The 16,827-nt window shown below is 53.1% G+C and overlaps 4 protein-coding genes across 4 annotated transcripts; 2 read left to right on the top strand and 2 right to left on the bottom strand.

The window, feature by feature from the left end:
- Positions 1-1,127: 1,127 nt before the first annotated feature.
- On the bottom strand, positions 1,128-6,164 carry COCSUDRAFT_43757 (hypothetical protein; the record flags this gene model as incomplete). The annotated part of the gene is made up of 11 exons (XM_005645360.1): positions 1,128-1,268; positions 1,517-1,653; positions 1,796-1,909; positions 2,110-2,326; positions 2,494-2,667; positions 2,971-3,138; positions 3,323-3,462; positions 3,704-4,112; positions 4,388-4,571; positions 4,979-5,105; positions 6,056-6,164. 11 exons carry the CDS (start codon positions 6,162-6,164, stop codon positions 1,128-1,130), a joined length of 1,920 nt encoding a protein of 639 aa, XP_005645417.1.
- A 1,699-nt stretch (positions 6,165-7,863) lies between these two features.
- On the top strand, positions 7,864-11,374 carry COCSUDRAFT_37668 (putative mannosyl-oligosaccharide 1,2-alpha-mannosidase; the record flags this gene model as incomplete). Its single annotated transcript, XM_005645359.1, has 9 exons — positions 7,864-8,063; positions 8,332-8,427; positions 8,543-8,696; positions 8,921-9,020; positions 9,546-9,547; positions 9,585-9,814; positions 10,161-10,327; positions 10,678-10,853; positions 11,129-11,374. 9 exons carry the CDS (start codon positions 7,864-7,866, stop codon positions 11,372-11,374), a joined length of 1,371 nt encoding a protein of 456 aa, XP_005645416.1.
- A 1,041-nt stretch (positions 11,375-12,415) lies between these two features.
- COCSUDRAFT_18171 (hypothetical protein) lies at positions 12,416-13,164 on the top strand (the record flags this gene model as incomplete). The annotated part of the gene is made up of 3 exons (XM_005645358.1): positions 12,416-12,496; positions 12,627-12,782; positions 12,871-13,164. 3 exons carry the CDS (start codon positions 12,416-12,418, stop codon positions 13,162-13,164), a joined length of 531 nt encoding a protein of 176 aa, XP_005645415.1.
- Positions 13,165-14,085: 921 nt separating this feature from the next.
- On the bottom strand, positions 14,086-16,403 carry COCSUDRAFT_18046 (Fumarylacetoacetase; the record flags this gene model as incomplete). The annotated part of the gene is made up of 10 exons (XM_005645357.1): positions 14,086-14,277; positions 14,393-14,492; positions 14,616-14,762; positions 14,916-14,968; positions 15,054-15,212; positions 15,356-15,437; positions 15,540-15,614; positions 15,706-15,830; positions 15,933-16,070; positions 16,197-16,403. 10 exons carry the CDS (start codon positions 16,401-16,403, stop codon positions 14,086-14,088), a joined length of 1,278 nt encoding a protein of 425 aa, XP_005645414.1.
- Between the last annotated feature and the right edge of the window lie 424 nt (positions 16,404-16,827).

Below are 16,827 nucleotides of genomic sequence, written 5' to 3'. Positions count from 1 at the left end.
AGCTACTTTGCATGCGTCTGGAAGACTGATGGAGTAATTTGCAATTCTCTGCCCTTTAATTTGCGTGGGCTCGAAAGGAAGACCATGAAGATCTGAATGCAATAAAGTTCTTCCACATGCATATCATACAGTCACTACTTGCTACTGTAGAAGTACCTGGCAGGTGGGGACATATATGCATGCAATTAGGATGTCACACAGCTGCAATTTCGCTGTACTCATGATGACATGATGCCAGTCCTCTGGCATTTTCTTGTCAATTTGAAACCTTACAAAAAAGAGATGAGCACAAGCTCTAGCATATTCTCCGCCTCAACTTCAACTGCCTCACGTATGTACGGCCTACTTGCAACTGAGTGGCACTAGCAGGCAGCTGCCATCCACAGATTCCCCCTAGCACCAACATCCGTGATGTCCAGAACAGTACATCGTGCCTAGAGTTTTGAGTAGCAGTACTGTATCCAACCCGCGCAATATTCTGTCAGATGGCGAGACATTAAACATGCAGTTTTGTCCATGGAGTTTGATACAGCCTATCCCAGAACTTGGCTGAGGAAACCACCAGAGAGTGTTGCAGATGGCGAGTCTCCTAAGGCGCTGCAATGACAATGATACATGTGTCTTGAGAGCACACAGTGAAAAAGAATGTCTATGGAATGGTGTTACAACAACCCCCAAAACTGTCTGCTCGTGGCAGAGGCACAGCAAGACTCAGAATGCAGCGGGCGGCCTTCTGAAATGACTCATATAGCTGTACGGTCTGTGGCGCGACAGCATCTGCACCTTGATTTCCTTGATGCAGCCGCAGATGCTGGTCTGCAGCCGGTTGCACTCACTGTTTCCTTTGCTGGGCTTCCGGGTGCTCTGCTTGGGCAGACAAGGGCGTCACCTCAATGTGAAGCTTGTGCGTGGCTTGTGGGAGAGAGCAGGGAGGAACCGAGTGGTTAAAGAGAGCCACGCTGCGGAGACCTGTAGGGCAATTTCTTGTTGTGCATGGAAGCCCAAAGGGGTGTTGCGCCGGCACAGGGCCTTTCCCCCTAAGCCTTGGTCTTTTGGTTTGGCAGAAACCAACATTGGCAGGGGTTCAGTGGCTCAGGCTGAGCTGGCGGCTGGCTAGGGCGGGCAGGCTACTCGGCTGACACAAAGGTAGATCCGGTGCGGCACTCCCAGAAGTTCTCATCGAAGCGCTGGCAGTTGTTGAGGGGGTGCAGGCAGCAGGCTCCATCCCACTGCTGGTCGATGCAGCTCTCGCTGTGGCATGTCCCGCCCTGCCAGCAACCCCACACACTCAATAAATACACAGTCCCCTGATGTTCGCAAGCCACATGGATTATTTCCCACCCCACTGTGTGGCCATACTGGAGCTAATGCATGTGGAGTTAGGGCCTGTCTAGGCACCCCAGCATTCCTTTAAGGTCAAGCTAGCACTTGAGTGTCCAGTGAATCATGCATGCACAGAATGGCTTGAAAAAATAAAGGGGACGGATGTGCAAGGTGGCTGAAGTAATGGGCAGACCTTGCCGCCGCACTGGACTCCTTCGGACACCCAGATGAGGCAGTCAGCTCCAGCGCCTCTTGTGGAAATGCTCTCGATGATGTACTTGCTGATTTGGCCTGCTGTGAAGTTGGCAATGGGCGCTGCATCCTCAATGCCTGCAAATGAGAGCAATGCTTTAGCATCTCTGCAATGAAGAGGCTGCGCTGCACAACGTGACATATGATCAATGAAGGATTGGAAGCGCTGAAGATCATAAAAAGGGCAATGCATGGCTGGCGAAGCTGTGTGGGCGCGCACTGATCATTCCGTAGTTGCCCCCTGTGGAGTCAGTGAGTCCCCCGCCGGAGACATCAGCAGAAGCTCCTGGGTTGCCGTCCACCGGAGCGCCGATGCCGCTCACATCTGCGCTGGCTGCACCGGCACCACACAAAGCTCCTCTTGTGCCAAAAGAAAATTGCAGGACAATAGCAAGAGGGCTAAAAAATGTTTGCAGAGCTTGTCTCCATGCGAGGAAACTCAATAAGTTCTATCTGCATCGCCAACCTAGACAATTACAAAGGCATTCGTGCCCAATGGTCATGACACTTGATTGCAGGGGACATGGCACTCACCGCCGAAAGAGAGGCCGTTGTAGCCGTGGGGGAGGACAGCGCGGAAGGACTGCAGGTTGGTCGGCTTGGTAGCGGTGGCAGCGAGGCTCTTGACCTGCACGGTCCTCTTGGGCGCCTTGGCCGCCAGAGAGGCGGCAAAGGACTTGGTGACCTGTGCTTTGGCCCCATGCTTGGCTGCCAGCACCGTGGGGCTTCCCATGGACCCCCCAATCGCATCCTGCACCCCATCATCGCCACTCGACACATGCCTTTGGTGCCTCACTTCACATGCTACATGCGCACTTGCGGGACACTACTGCCTGAGAGCCCCTCACTGGCCTGTCCCATGAGCGCATAGCTGTGCTGCAGTGTGCAGGGTCTGTAGCACTGTGCCCGACAGCACACATTGCAGGAGCTGAGTTGGCAGGGGATGCGCGCCTTGGGCACTGTGGCAGAGTAGGAAGAGGTGGTGATCAGGGTGTCTGGGAGGCAGGTCCAAAGCATGGCACTGTTGCGCGCGCAGCTGAAGGCCTCGCCCTTCATGCTGGGGGCGCAGCACGAGCTGCTCCACACAGCATCCTGCATGGCAGCCCAATGTGAGTTCCCATCCGCATGAGAATAATGAACAGCCTGCAAGCACTTATTTGATGTCAAGAACACACCAGATGGGCAGATATATGGTACTCCTGCATTTATCTTTTGTGCACCACAAGACACCTCATGCCCTTTGTCAGGGAAATGCCCAGTAGCTGGCAATCCTTCCCCTGCAATGACTTTTGCAAAGGATGCAGACAGGACAAGGCAAGGTCGACCTGGATTCTGTTCACACGAGCAAAGAATGGCAGCCACATTGGTGTGACTGATGACAAAGGTGTGACTCACCACGCACTGGTCCCCGTAGCAGCCCCCCGCGGAGCCGCCACACTGGCCGTAGGGCATGACATAATGCGTGCAGGACGACTCGGAGCTCAGCGCCTTGGCGAAGCTGACCGTCAGCGGCAGCTTCTTGGACAGGCTGCTGGTGTCAAATCCATCCGGGACGGGCAGGCACTGCAACACATAGAACACCATCAAGCATGCTCGGCACTGGCAGCCAGCCAAGCCGTCAGTGTCCCTATCGAGGAGCAGAACGGTCGTAGAAATGGCTGTCGAAGGACAAAAGAGACAGTGTCTTGTGAAGAGGGTGCCCTGCAAAAGCACTCTTGAGCAGTTGAGATTGGGGCCTAGTGCACACCTGCCAGTACCAGGGGTTGGCGTTGCTGAGGCAGGTCCACGTGGTGGGGCAGGCCGTGGTGTTCCATGCGAAGTCGCCCGACTGGTCCGGCTGCGGCGCGTTGTTGATGCCTCCGCACTGCGCGTACGGGTCCAGCGGAGCTGCACCGCGCACACAGCTTTAGCATTGCGCGCGCAGAATGTGCATCTGTTTGTCAAGCTTGGCCATCTGATCTCCTGCTTCAAGCATACAGGCTGCTTTGGCACTTGGCAGCAGCAGCAGAAGTTTTGCATGGGATTGTCTGTGTTGCGAGGAAAGGAGGGCGGACGTCGCCACTGACAAGGTGAGTATCTACAAAGCCTTGGTGTGTAAAAGCCAAGAACGAGCTGCAGGAGAGCACACCTGGGGTGCCGGGGGCTTGAGGTGGCTTGCTGCCGGGATTTAGCTGGGCGATCTGCTGGGGCGTCAGGTGTTCGCTCTGCCGATTTGCCGCATCCCACATTGAACCGGACGAGTCCCCTCGGTCGGCGGGGGGTGCAGCGGGGGGCACCGGCACCGCCGCTGGCTCTGCCACGGGGGTCTCGGTGGGCGTGTCTGCAGGGGTGATCAGCGCAGCCGGGGTTTCCACTGGTGCAGCAGGGGGCGTGACCTGTGGAGTGTCCGGGGGCGGTTGTGCTGCCGTATCTGTCGGGGGCGGCGTGGCCGCGGCGTCTGTCGGCGGCGGTGGAGTCGCCACAGGTGCCGCGTTGGGATCTGGGACGGTCTGCAGTGAAGGGTTGTCCGGGAACTGCACGTTGCCGGTCACGCGCCCCTGCATCAGAGCAGCACTGGTTCACGAATGCCACAGAAACGAGGCAGTGTTGGTTCAAGGGATGCCAAAGACAGGACTGCCCAGAATATTTTGCAGCGTTGCCTGGAGACAGTGAATCTCCCCAGATCCAAGATCTAGTGAGCTGCCACTAAGCTCTTTCCCAGGCTACTCATCAAATTGGGGCATGCACCAGTGCCCCTCATTTTTGTTCGAACAGAGATATGCAGGGTGGAAAGTACAACAGGGCTTCAGATGAGTGTGAGTTTTGGGCTCACCGTGGGCGAAGAGGTGGCGACGGTGTCAATGACGGTGTCTCCAAAGATGGAGGTGATCTTGACTTGGGCGGGCAGGATGAGGGCCTGGTCATTGATGGCCTGGATGACAAAGTAGTTGTCGCCCACCCTGTTCATGTCGTACCATGTCCCCGAGAAGAACCACTGCACGCTCAGCACCGGCACCCTGCACCGCAGAATCATCACTGATTCATGAGATTTCCAGACACCCCTTTGAGTGTGACCAGGCACTGCTGGCGTGGGCCTGGGTAAACACCAAGCACTGTGCCCACAGTTGATTGGGTCCTGCATGGATTTGGCGACTCCATCAAGGGGTAGGATTTGTGGTAGCCTTCACCTGCAGCTTGTCTGCAAGCGCACCTTGCTTCTGGCAAGAACAGCCCCTAATAATAATAATAGTTTGTGTGCGGCAAAAGAAGACAAAACATGCAGCAGTGATCCTCAGCAAGCTGCATGAAAGCAAGCGATTGAGGCAGGGATGGGGCGTGCCTGTGGTTGGCGATCTGCATCTTGATGTAGTATGGATTCGACCCCTGGAAGGAGTACACAAAGGGGGTGTTGCCGACCGCGCACTGCACGGGGTACCACTCAATATTCCACCGGCCATCTCCAGCCTTCTCCTGGTCCAGGTCTCCCGTCTTGCACTCAGGGCAGAGGTTGGACACCAGCACGTACTGGGTTGTCAGGGGAATGGGGTCGCCTGCACCACAAGGACACATCTTTGTCATGCATGCATGTAAATTTTGGAAGAGGCCAGTCTAAATTTTCCTGTGTTGCTTCAACGAGGCCCCAAGGTGGTTCAAACAGCAAGTAGGCAAGTTGGAATCTGGGCTGTGAGAGATTGGTGAGATTGAGAGAGTGGTGCTACCTCCGCTGCCCGGGCCAGTCCCTCTCATGGCAATGCACATGCCGCAAGTCTGGGAGTTGAAAAGGAGAGGGGAGTCCATGGCCACCCTAAAGGAGGTGCCGGCAGCCCAGGGAAGGTACTGTGCGTCTGAAAACGAGAAGCTACAGGTGCCAGACCCCTGGGCGTCTCCATAGTAGGTGCCCTGTGACACATAAGCGCAGTCAAGAAATTTGACACAGTATTTGTGACGTTCCACTTCTCTGCAGGAGAATGTTCAGCAATTGCATTGTACAGCCTGCAGTTCATGCAACCTTTGATACATACGGTTGGGCTGCGACAAATGAGTCAGTGCACTACAGGGGCCATCTCTCTGGCACGACAAGGGTCTCATCCATCCGCTTCCACCCTTGCATGCAAACTTAGAACACCGGATGTATCGACCATTGGTTCGGTACAAGATTCTTCAGCAGGAAGAATGAAGCCCAAAGAGAGTTTTATGGGTAGCTTACATCTCCAGTCCATATATTTCCGAACAAGCTGACAGTTTGGCCCGATGTCCGCAGCAAATTGACGAGGCCCAAAGCTACCCCAATCAATAGGGCGACTTTCATTGGCGAATTTTGAGGATTACAAGCGAAACAGTGAGACCTTCAGTAGGCTCCCCTGCACGAAATGCTCCGCATGTCGTTGTGGGCAGCTTGTGCATAAGCTGTAAGACCTATTATTTGGCTTCTATAGGCTCAAGGCCTAACCAGTGCGTGGTTTGGGCTTCTTGTACGGCGCCGTAATTTGTCTTTCTGTACCTGTTTTCCTGGGTGTTTGAATCCAGATCCAGCTGTCGTCTGACGTGCACGATACACGTGTTGACATCACTAACGTCAGCGAGTCCAAGTTGCGAGGAGTTTTCTCCATAGCTTAAATTTTCGTCAAGATAGTGCATCGCCAGCATTGGTGCGAAGAAGAAGTATTGTTCCCACAAGAAGAATGGGTGCCGTTGACCAAGAAAAATGTCAACCTTTCAGCAGGTCTTGCTAGCCTGCACATCTTGTTATACACATACATGATGCTGGGCATTGTGCCACATAACCGCGTAGAGGTACGACGCAAAACCATTGGACAATAAATCTAAGCGGTTCTGCTTGGGATGGGGACGAACGGCTCAGCGTACAAGAGGCCACTACCCCGCATTGTAGGCCCCATTTCCATATATATACTTTTTAAGTTGTTCATCGTGATCGAATGTGCGCCGATCGGCATGTTAACGAATTTGTAGTTCCAGCAATAGTTCCAGCTGTCCCAACAAGATGTCTTTCTGTGCAGGACAACCTGTCAAAGCTGATCATTCCCATTCTTTTGCTGGGAGTCTATGCGTTGTGGATGCATGATCGAAGTAGCCGTGTGGTGAGTCGAACTTGCAGCTTAATCCCACTTTGATGCCACACAGACCCTGCAAATCCTTAGCACTCCTTCTTCACCATCAGCTGCCAGCAAGGCTCTGCGATGTGTCAGGCGCGCGCGGCAGCACAGGTCCACACGGATGCTCTCAGGGACGAGGAAAAGCCTTACTTCAACTTCCAACAGATGCAGCGAAAGGAGGTGAAGACTGTCCTTGGCCACGCTTGTTGCTGCACATTTACTGAAGGTTGGCGTTGCATTCGGTGTTACAAAAGCGAAATTTCGCGTTCCTTGTGCAGACGATCGTTGCAGATTTGGAAGAAGATAGCAGAGCTGCACCCCTGGATCAGAACAGGAAGATGATTGGGGCTAGAGAGGGCATACTGCAAGCACAGGTGTGCACAGCGAATGAGATTGCTGCCATAAATTGGATGACAGCGCTTCTTGGCTGCATCGCTTTCAATGCACGCTGGCATGTCTTGAGAATGGCACGAAGCAATTGGTCAATTAAGGCTCACACGTGCTTCTGCAGGCTACCAGGCCAACAAATTTGAGTCTTGCTGGTCTGCCTGATGGTGTTGGGAAGGAGGCGGCAAATCTGGCAGTGCAACAACACATCACCGGCCAGGTGATGTAATGCCATGCACTGGAAGACGCTTTTCATGTCGAGCTAATGTTTCAAAAAATGTCTGTCAGTTTCTCAGCGTACCTTCTGTGATGACAGGTGCCGCTGGGTACAATGGCGCAGTTTGACGAGACAGTGAAGCGCTTGAGGGAGACACAGGAGCTTGCCAAGTCGAGGGTGGCGAAGGGAGCGGAGGGTGTTTCGCAGACAGAAGCAAAAGCCACCCTGCTCGACCCTGAGGACACAAAGCAACCAAAGACCGAGCTTGGCAAGTGAGTGGTCACTCTGGCCCAGCCCTCAAAATCGTTGCCCGTGGCAACCACTGCATGCCTTGGATTGCTTTGGGACACGTATCACCAAAGTGCCCCTTCAGCTCGTTTGCAGACGCACCTTACCTTCTTTGCGTGCAATAGTCATAAAAAGAAATTGCCCTCGTAGCGCAGACAGCAGAGGTGATGCATGCAAGATCAGCTGCCAGGGTGTCTCTTCTATTCTGGCACTGCTTGACTGCAGCATTGCCACGATTTGAGCGTGCTGAGGTTATACTGCTGCGTGTATAATTGCAGGCGGCAGGCAGCGGTGAAGGCGGCGATGCGGCACAGCTGGAAAGGGTATGTGCAGTATGCGTGGGGAGCCGACGAGCTGCTGCCGGTGTCTCGGCGCGGCGGCACGGCGTTCTGCAACACGGGCGCCACTCTGCTGGATGCGCTTGGCACGCTGTGGATCATGGGCATGCGCAAGGAGTTCGGCCGCGCACGCGACTGGGTCGCCGACGAGATGTCATTCGACCTGTGAGCGCCCGACCTTTATTCCTTCATCCTTTATTCTTACCCTTTTGTAAGTTACCTCTTCGCAGGTGGCTGCGTGGCATATTGTGAAGCTCAGCCGAGCAATGCAGCGACCCTGATAGGTCTCATCCCTACCGTTTGGGAAGGTGGTATGACTGAAGTCAGGCTGTAGCACAAACTGTGTGCTTGCTGCCCGCGCACTAACACGACAGCTGCAGGGAGAGCTTGCCCATGAGAAGCGCGCTCAGTGTGTGGCTGAGTTCTGGTGCAGGAACTGCCAGACGTCGCTGTTTGAGCTGGTCATCCGCGCCGTGGGAGGGCTGCTCTCTGCCTACGACCTCTCCGGGGACCAGGTCTTCTTGACCAAGTGAGCGCCTCCCTTCTTTCAGCATCTGTCTCCACTTACCCTCTACAGAGCTGCCCAGTCTCATAGGCACACCAGGATACATCATCGCATCTAAGATCTGCTTGTGATGTTGCAGGGCACAGGCCATTGCAGACAGGATGATGCCGGCTTTTGACACGCCCACGGGCATCCCTCGAGGCACCATAAACCTGGGGACACAGGTCAGCCAGGCAACCTCCTGGGCCGGCGGCGCCAACGGCGCTGTGCTGTCAGAGCTGGGATCCGTCCAGGTGTGCCACTTGCTCTTCCCACATCCTCCCATGCAGACACTTGTATCCAATAATTGAATCAGTACTAATCTGAGGGAAGAACCAGAAGCATGCTGCAGCAGCCTCCTTCAGCATGCTGTGCCCCTTGCTGCCACAAGGTTTCCCATTACTTTCATTGGTGGTGGTTCAAGTCGGATCAGTATTGATCTGTGGGAGGTGATTGACTGATTGCCATTGGCATGCAGATGGAATTCATCCACCTGAGCAGGCTGACGGGGGAGCCCAAGTACGGCGTGGCAGCAGATCGCATCATCAAGTTCCTGAACGCAACTTTTGACCAGGCAAGTTCGTCATCCTGCTCACACATCCCCGCCTGCCTCTCACCCTCCGCTGTGCACTCCCCACGGCTCCAACAGCAGTCCTGAAGCTCCGTCACAAGACCTACACAAGCTGTGTGGTATTGTGTCGCTTGGAGGCCAGGGTCAGTGCTATTAGTGGGCTCTACCTGCTCGGCCAACCGAAGGATTGTCGAGGATTGTTGGCTGATGGAATTCACAAAGGAAATGTTCCAAGAATGGGGAGGGTGACTGGTCTTGACACACACCCATGCGCTGCATTGCGCTTGGCTCCTACATTGCAAAGGTTTCCCACCCACACATGCTCCTGAGGTCCTGCTGCGCTGGGGACTAACGTCAGTACTGCTACAAAATAAGCCACCTGTTTGGCCAGCTAGAGCTCTAAGGGATGAATTGCAAATCAAATTGTTTGCCTCATTTTCTCTAGTATCCAGACGAAGTGTGGATGGAGCATGCTATCACAGCATACAGGGCAAGAATGTGTATATGACATGGCTTTGAATGTTGCTGAAAGGTGTGCAATTTCACACCGGTCATGTGGCTTGTGGTCCAGGGCCTGGTGCCTCTGTACATTAATCTGGAGACGGGGACGGCCTCGAGCGGGCAGGTGGGCGTGGGGGCGCTGGCGGACTCCTACTACGAGTACCTGCTCAAGGTGTGGGTGCTCAAGGGGCGCACAGATGAGATGTACCGGGGCATGTGGGTGCGCGCCATGGACGAGGTTCTGAAGCGCCTGGTGGGCACTTCCTCAGACGGCCTCCAGTACGTGGGCGACATCAACGGGTGAGTAGCCCTCAGCAGACCATATTTGTGCTATTGTGCAAAGGTGTCACATCTAATGCCGTTCTGGAAGTCTTGCATGGCAGGGATGAGCTCATATTCCTGGATGCTGCCCTAAACATTGCTGGTGGACACAGCCAATGTATTGCATGCGCTCTGCTTGCAGAGAGCTTCTTTCTGGTTGTGAAGGCGGTATTGATGAAGCAATGCTTTGCCTGCTTTCCCCACTTCAACCTTGGCCCCACTTGATGGCCATGCCCACAGGATGTCACTCGCTGCTTCTGAATGAATGTGCTTGGAAACAATACTGGTGCTGCTGCCGAAGAGATTGATAGCTGTGGTGTGGCAGGGGGGTGTTTGTTCAGCGCTTGGAGCACCTGACGTGCTTTGTTGCCGGCAACTTGGCGTTGGGAGTGCACACGGGGGCGGTGAATGGCACGAGGGCGGAAAATTACATGGCGCTCGCCAGGAACCTCACCAACACCTGCTACCAGATGTACCGCCACATGCCCACAGGTCCACACGCCGCCTCCATTCTCCAGTCCATATCAGTGCTTCTAGACACTTCCTGCGCTACTTGTGACGATTTTGGGGTGTTTGGAATATATCCCTAACATTGCATGTCAAAGTATGAATGTCTGCGCACCTCCAGAATGTCAGCACAGCAGTCCCTACGCTCCTATTGCAGCACTGGCAGAAGCGGCAGGGTCGCCAGCACTTGTGCAGAGGAAAATGGTTGCGGCACTGGCAGGGTTGCCAGCACAAGCGCTGAGTGAAAGATCATTGGGGCACTCTGGCAGAAACGCCATGGTCTCCGCCACACGTGAAGAGCAATAAATGAGGGGCGGTGTGTGCAACGTGTGCAGGGTTGGGCCCAGAGCAGGTGAGCTTCCAGACGGGGGTGATGTCCAAGGTGACGGGCTACAACATCCTGCGGCCAGAGGTGGTGGAGTCCATCTTCATGATGCACCGCATCACCAACGACTCCATCTACCGCGACATGGGCTGGACCATCTTCCAGGCCTTCGAGACCTACTCCAAGGTCATTACGCCGGCTCATGCTTGACCCCTTGACAGTGGCTAACCATTACAGGGCTTCTCGTCCATAGGAATGCAGAAAAATGACCCATGCCTCCCTTGCACAGAAAATAAAGAACTGCAGTTGTTACTATGTCTACATTTATTCTCCAGTGCTTGCTTATTGCAGGCTGGGGCAGCTCTTGCTCGGGCTGATTGCTTGTATCAAGAGCAGTAAATGCCTTCAATGTAAAGGGATATTTAGCTGTGGATATTCAAGTCGTGCATGGGCTTGTGCAGGTGGAGAGCGGAGGCTACTCAGGGGTGGTAGACGTGGGCATATCACCACCCACCCTGGACGACAAGATGCAGTCCTTCTGGCTGGCGGAGACCCTCAAGTACCTCTACCTGCTCTTCAGCCCCAGCAGCACCATCCCTCTCTCTGACTGGGTCTTCAACACCGAGGCCCACCCCTTCCGCCTGGGCGAACCTGCCGCCCGCATCAATAGCACAGCTGCGGCTGCCGCGGTGGAGTCCATGTCCTGACGCAGAGGTGTGTCAACGTGACCTGCATGACAGGCGGCCATGTGCAGCGCGCAGTGTGGGCAGCCACTGCCCCTGTCCGCGGTGCACAGGAGGAGTGTCGCCAGCAAAACATCAAATTATTGGAATTAAAAGTATATGGTCACACACCAGAAGGAATAGATTGAATGATCTCTGAATCATCTTGAAGAGTCATCCCATTCTTGCAGCTGCTAACAACGCGAGCTGGCAAGAACATCTCAGGCAAACATTTTTAAGGGGAGTTAATACCAGCGGCAGGACGTACTTGAAGTAAGAGTAATTTATCAGCAGCCCAAGTTCTGTGATCATGACAGTGTGATGGGTCATTTCTGCTGCTAGTCTAAGCGTTGTTGACATGTGACACCGAGTGCAGTCAAGCTCAGACACCGAAGATATTGATTATATAAATCAATATTGTGGCGCTGTGACGGCCCGTGAGGGTAAGCTTTATGATATATATGCATGGCCCTGCATTCTGCATTCTCCATGCATATGCTACAAGATGTAAAAATGTGTTATGAATGATGCCTGCTACTTTGAGAGTATGCATTGCACGCGCTTGTGCATCGTGCCAAGTGGCACGGCCCGGCCGGCCTTGAATTTGGTTTCAAGTTGAAAGGGTACTACGTAGTACGTGCACGTCTACTGCTATTGGCCTGCATTTTTGAAGCATGTTTCAGCTCTATAGTGTTGTACATCCTCTCCAAATACGATTGCTTCACGATGAAAGACAGGACACAGGCAAAAAATTCCAGTTGCTCTGTACCTTCATGAAGCTTCCATGCGAACACGTGCTTGACAACGTTACGTCACTGGCTCTCGTCTTCAGTCTCGAGGTTCTCCCTCCCTCCTACCTTGAAGTTTGCCATGTTGATCTGAAGAACTTTGTATTGCATAGGTAGCTCTGTAAGGTGACTTTTTCACCGGGTGCAGGCAAGAATCTAAAAATACACTCTAAGATCTGCTCAGTCCTGCTAGGGACTTCGTGAGATGGCAAGCACTCTCCCCCAGGAGGCAGACCTGATGTCCTTGGGAGATCATTGTGAAGAACCAGATTGCCAGCAAATCGATTTTCTGCCTTTCAAGTGTGACGCTTGTCAGAAAGTGCGCTGCTGATCTGCTTGGAAAACGGGAATTTCGATCCCTGAAAACATTGCTAGCAGTATGATAAAGTATTAGTATCACAAATGAAAGCTGACACATGAAGTTGAACTTAGAATTTGTCTCTTGGCAGGTCTTCTGCCTTGCGCACCGCAAGTATGCAGCTCACTCCTGTCAGAGAGCTGGAGAGCGTGAAACAGCGACAATCATATGCCCACTGTGCGCTAAGGCCATCAAGCTCCTGCCGGACCAAGATGCAAATGCTGCCTTCGAAAGGCATACTCAAGAGGTGCGTTTCTCTGTGTATGCAACCGATCACTTTCCTGGTGAGGACTGAAGGCCCACTTGCACTGACACCTTGTATTTTTCTGTGACAGGCTTGCGACCCAATGAACTACACCAAAGTGCACAAGAAGCCCAAGTGTCCTGTGCCGAACTGCAAGGAGAAGCTCAACAGTGTCAACACCTACAGCTGCAAAACCTGTGGGACAAGCGTCTGCCTGAAGCATCGCTTCCAAAACGACCATGACTGCGCCAGCCGCTCTGGTACGATACTCACATCCTCTCTTACAAAACGCCACGTCCACATTCACCTGAACACCTATTCCGTCCCTAAATCCAACCATTTCTTGGGTTTATCGTGCAGCAGCCCAGCAGCAGCCCCTTGCTAGCAAGATGCGCAGTCTGTTTGGGCTTGGCACACCTGCTCCCAGCAAGCCTCAGTCACGCCCAGCCAGATCTGGGCAGCAGAAAAGCGGGAAGGTCAGCGAGCCTCCCCCACCAAGGCCGACTGCACCGGCAGCAAACAGGGCTGCAGCAGAGGCGGCCGAGCGCAGGAGAGCACCCCCTAAAGTGAGTCAATGTTATACCTTGCAGCTGTGAAGCATCCATCATGTTCTATACAATAAGACATCCTGCCTTCGGAGCACGCTGGCGTCTGATACCAATAGCGCAAGCAATCCGCTGGTGTGATGTGGCGCGCTGTGTACACAGGGGGCACAGAACGGCAGCAGCAGTGGGCTAGAACGGTGTCCACAGTGCAGCGAAACTTTTCGGACACTCCAGGAGCTGTTGTTCCATGTGGATGCTTTCCATCCTACTGGCAGTTCCCATGCAGCTGCAGGCATGACCCCTCTCTATTCTTGGAACTGCAGAGTTGGCCAGTACAGACACATGCAGCAGTGTCCTTTTTCTGTTCCAAATGGGTCACGTTCCGGAGAACAAATGGGAGATTGCGAATCGAGAGAGAGTGAGAGTTGGGGCATGTGCAGGCGCGGAGCAGTGCCCGCAATGTGGGCAGCATTTTGCAGATGCTGTAGCCCTTGTGGAGCACGTGGAGCAGCAGCACAGCAGGAGCAAGGAGCTGTGTGTTCTATGTTGATGAAGCTTTCAGTCTGAGCCAGACTCTGGCATTGTGGCATTTGCAATTGCAACATTGTATATGTTTCCCCAAGGGGCTAATGTTTACTACCAAATCAGCAAAATCAATTGACGCCCTTGCTTGTGCAATAGGACGCTGCAATTGAGTATTTCTTTAGTACTAGTCCAAGCATCCTTGAACGTCTGTAAAGTCACGAGTGATATCCACTCTCTCACAAACAAGGCAGCACTGTTCCTGAACACTCACCAAATCCAACCCGATATCCATCACCTTGACAGTAACCCCTCAAAATGACAGTGTCTCCATCCAGTAGGTACTTCCTCTCCTCTCCATTACTCAACTCAACACTCTTTGATCCGTTCCATGTCTTCTCCAGCAGACATCCCAGGCCTTGCCCATCTTCCTGCAGAGGCCCAAACAGAGGTCATCCTGTGATAATTCTGCATTCTGGCACAACAAAACTCCTCTGATCAGGCAGTGTAGCGAGCTAAGCCCAAATTAAGAGGTTGGATGCTCACAGTGTTGCAGGATATTGTGCCAGTCCCAACCAGATCTCCCGGCCGCAGGTTGCATCCCCCGACCGTGTGGTGCGCAACCATCTGGGGCAGTGTCCAGTACCTGATTGACAGCAGCAGCTCTGTAAGCACGCAATTGACCACAGCCCACTTGCAACAGACCACCAACATTCCAGGTCTGCACACAGACAATGCCGTCGCAGCTGAGGGAAATTCATGTACTCACAGGTGCTTGAAGTTTGACTGCGTCACAACTGTCCTGCCAGTGAATTCTGGCGGCACGATCTCCACATCCAGGTGTATGTCATAGCTGTGCCGATCACCCGCTTGCAGATAGGGCAGCACTGGAGGGTCCTGATCTGGCGCTGGACAACTGTAAACACTCACAGAATGTCATAACAATAATGCTTGCGCAGGGCGATAGTACATACAACTAAACACAGCTGTTGTACTTAGTATCCCCCTGGCTTGCGAAGCTCAAGGGTGATGCAGAATGTTGAATTTTATATGTTTGTGGGGACTGCACCTGAATGGACGCAGCGCATCCAGAGTGACAATCCAAGGGGAAATGCTTGAGGCCTGCAATAAAACATGTGGATCAGCATTGTCCATCATTTTTCACCTAACCTGGTCATTTTTATTTTTGAGGCAGCAAAACGCCCACCCAATTCTTGCTATTGAAGGGACCAAGCGGTGCCATTTCCCACTTCTGGATGTCCCTTGCGCTCCAGTCATTCAGCAAGACAAGGCCGAAAATGCTGTCCTCGGCCTCCTCAATGCTGATGGACTCCCCAAGCTGATTACCGGTGCCCACAAAGGCAGCCTGCTCACCGACAATGCCATCAGCCATGACTGTTCTGTGATGATCAGTTTCATAAATCCACGCAATGAAACGGGCCTCCGATGACACCTTGTCTCATATATATAGAGTCCAGAGCATTGCGCTGATGCTTTAGGGGCGCACACCATTTCCAGCTCAAAGTCTAGGACGTTGCAAGGCATCAAAGCCGCACTCCTGCTGTCCTTCACATCTGTCAGCACCTGCCCACTGAAAGGCGGCAGATGTCAGCGTATCAGCCACAAGTTAGGCTCTAGAATGTCAAGAATGCATATCTGATGCTAGAGGACTGCATCTATTGGAGACTCTTACCGAGGGCGTCGCACAGGTGTGCCTGACACAACTATAGATGAACTGCGGCCATGGTATGCCACTGGAAGGCTCAGCCTGCAGAACGCATCGATCAAGCATGAAGTGGCTGGATCGAGGACAGCACCGAGGGGCAGTGTAGGTGCACAGGCACAGCACCTCCACATACCAGTTTGGGCTGAGAGCGTTCTGGGCGCCTCGCAGCATGGTGCCACAGTTTGTTGCATGCTCTCGGGAGAGATAGAAATCGGTGTAGTCTCCAATTGAGGCTGGAAGATGCATGTTGACATCGGCCTGCACCAACAGCACAAGACTCAGTGCGTGCACGCAGCAGATCAAGTGTTTACTGAACAGATGCCATGGCCGCGCTCAAAGTGTCCATGGGTTTTTTTCAACCTGCTGAACAAATGCTGCATCCCGCATATTTCGGTTGTCTCTCAAGGTCGGAACATCAGCACTTAGCAATTCAATCAGTGCAGCTCTGGTTTCCTGCCAGATCGGCCTGCCGAGAGCCATGAAATCGTTGAGAGTATCCTGTATGCACAGACATCCAGGTTGTAATTCCTTGTTGCCTGCCATACAATTGGATTTCTATTATCTTGAGGTAAATACTAGCCCATCGAAAATCTAGGCCTTATACATGTCTCCTCTGTGATGCACCTTCTGAAATGCCCTGTTGATGGGTTCGGAGAAAAGCCCTGCTCTCGATATTTCACTGAGGTCTAGGATCTGCGATCCGATGGCTACACCAATTCTCTTTTCGTCCGATCCTCGCTTTGAGAACACCCCATAAGGCAAGTTCTGAATGGGGAAACAACTAGTGGACTCGTAGGGCACGAAAGACTTGTTGACTCTAAATGGTATCATTGCTGCGAAATTCGAGATGATAAACGAGACAGTGATGCATCAGATAATGTTGCGCATGCTCTTGGTCATCAACGCAGAAGTCCAAGAAGCTTTGGAGGAAGTGCCCAATTTGGCAACCTGTCGGAAAGTTGGACAATTTCCTGATCGCTGCTCAGAATGTAAGGAGAGAGCGATTGAATACGCTGAGAATCATCTATTTTGTTGCACATTCGGTACGAATGCCATGCAGCGCTCTATTATAAAAGCTGCGCTTTTTGAACAAGCTCTGTCTTCCTCAGCTTGTTTGCAAAGACAACACTGTCTCCACGCCTTGCCAATCCACACTACGCACTTCGCAAGAAGGAAGCTGCACCTTTGTACAGTTGCATTGGCTCGCAAAGGATTGGCCGAACTACTATCCATACGAGAAAAACCGTAAGTGGTG

Source organism: Coccomyxa subellipsoidea (genome assembly GCF_000258705.1).
Source record: "Coccomyxa subellipsoidea C-169, whole genome shotgun sequence".
NCBI lineage: Eukaryota > Viridiplantae > Chlorophyta > Trebouxiophyceae > Coccomyxaceae > Coccomyxa > Coccomyxa subellipsoidea.
Note: the sequence above shows the minus strand (reverse complement) of the source record. Positions and strands in the feature narration are given on the sequence as shown.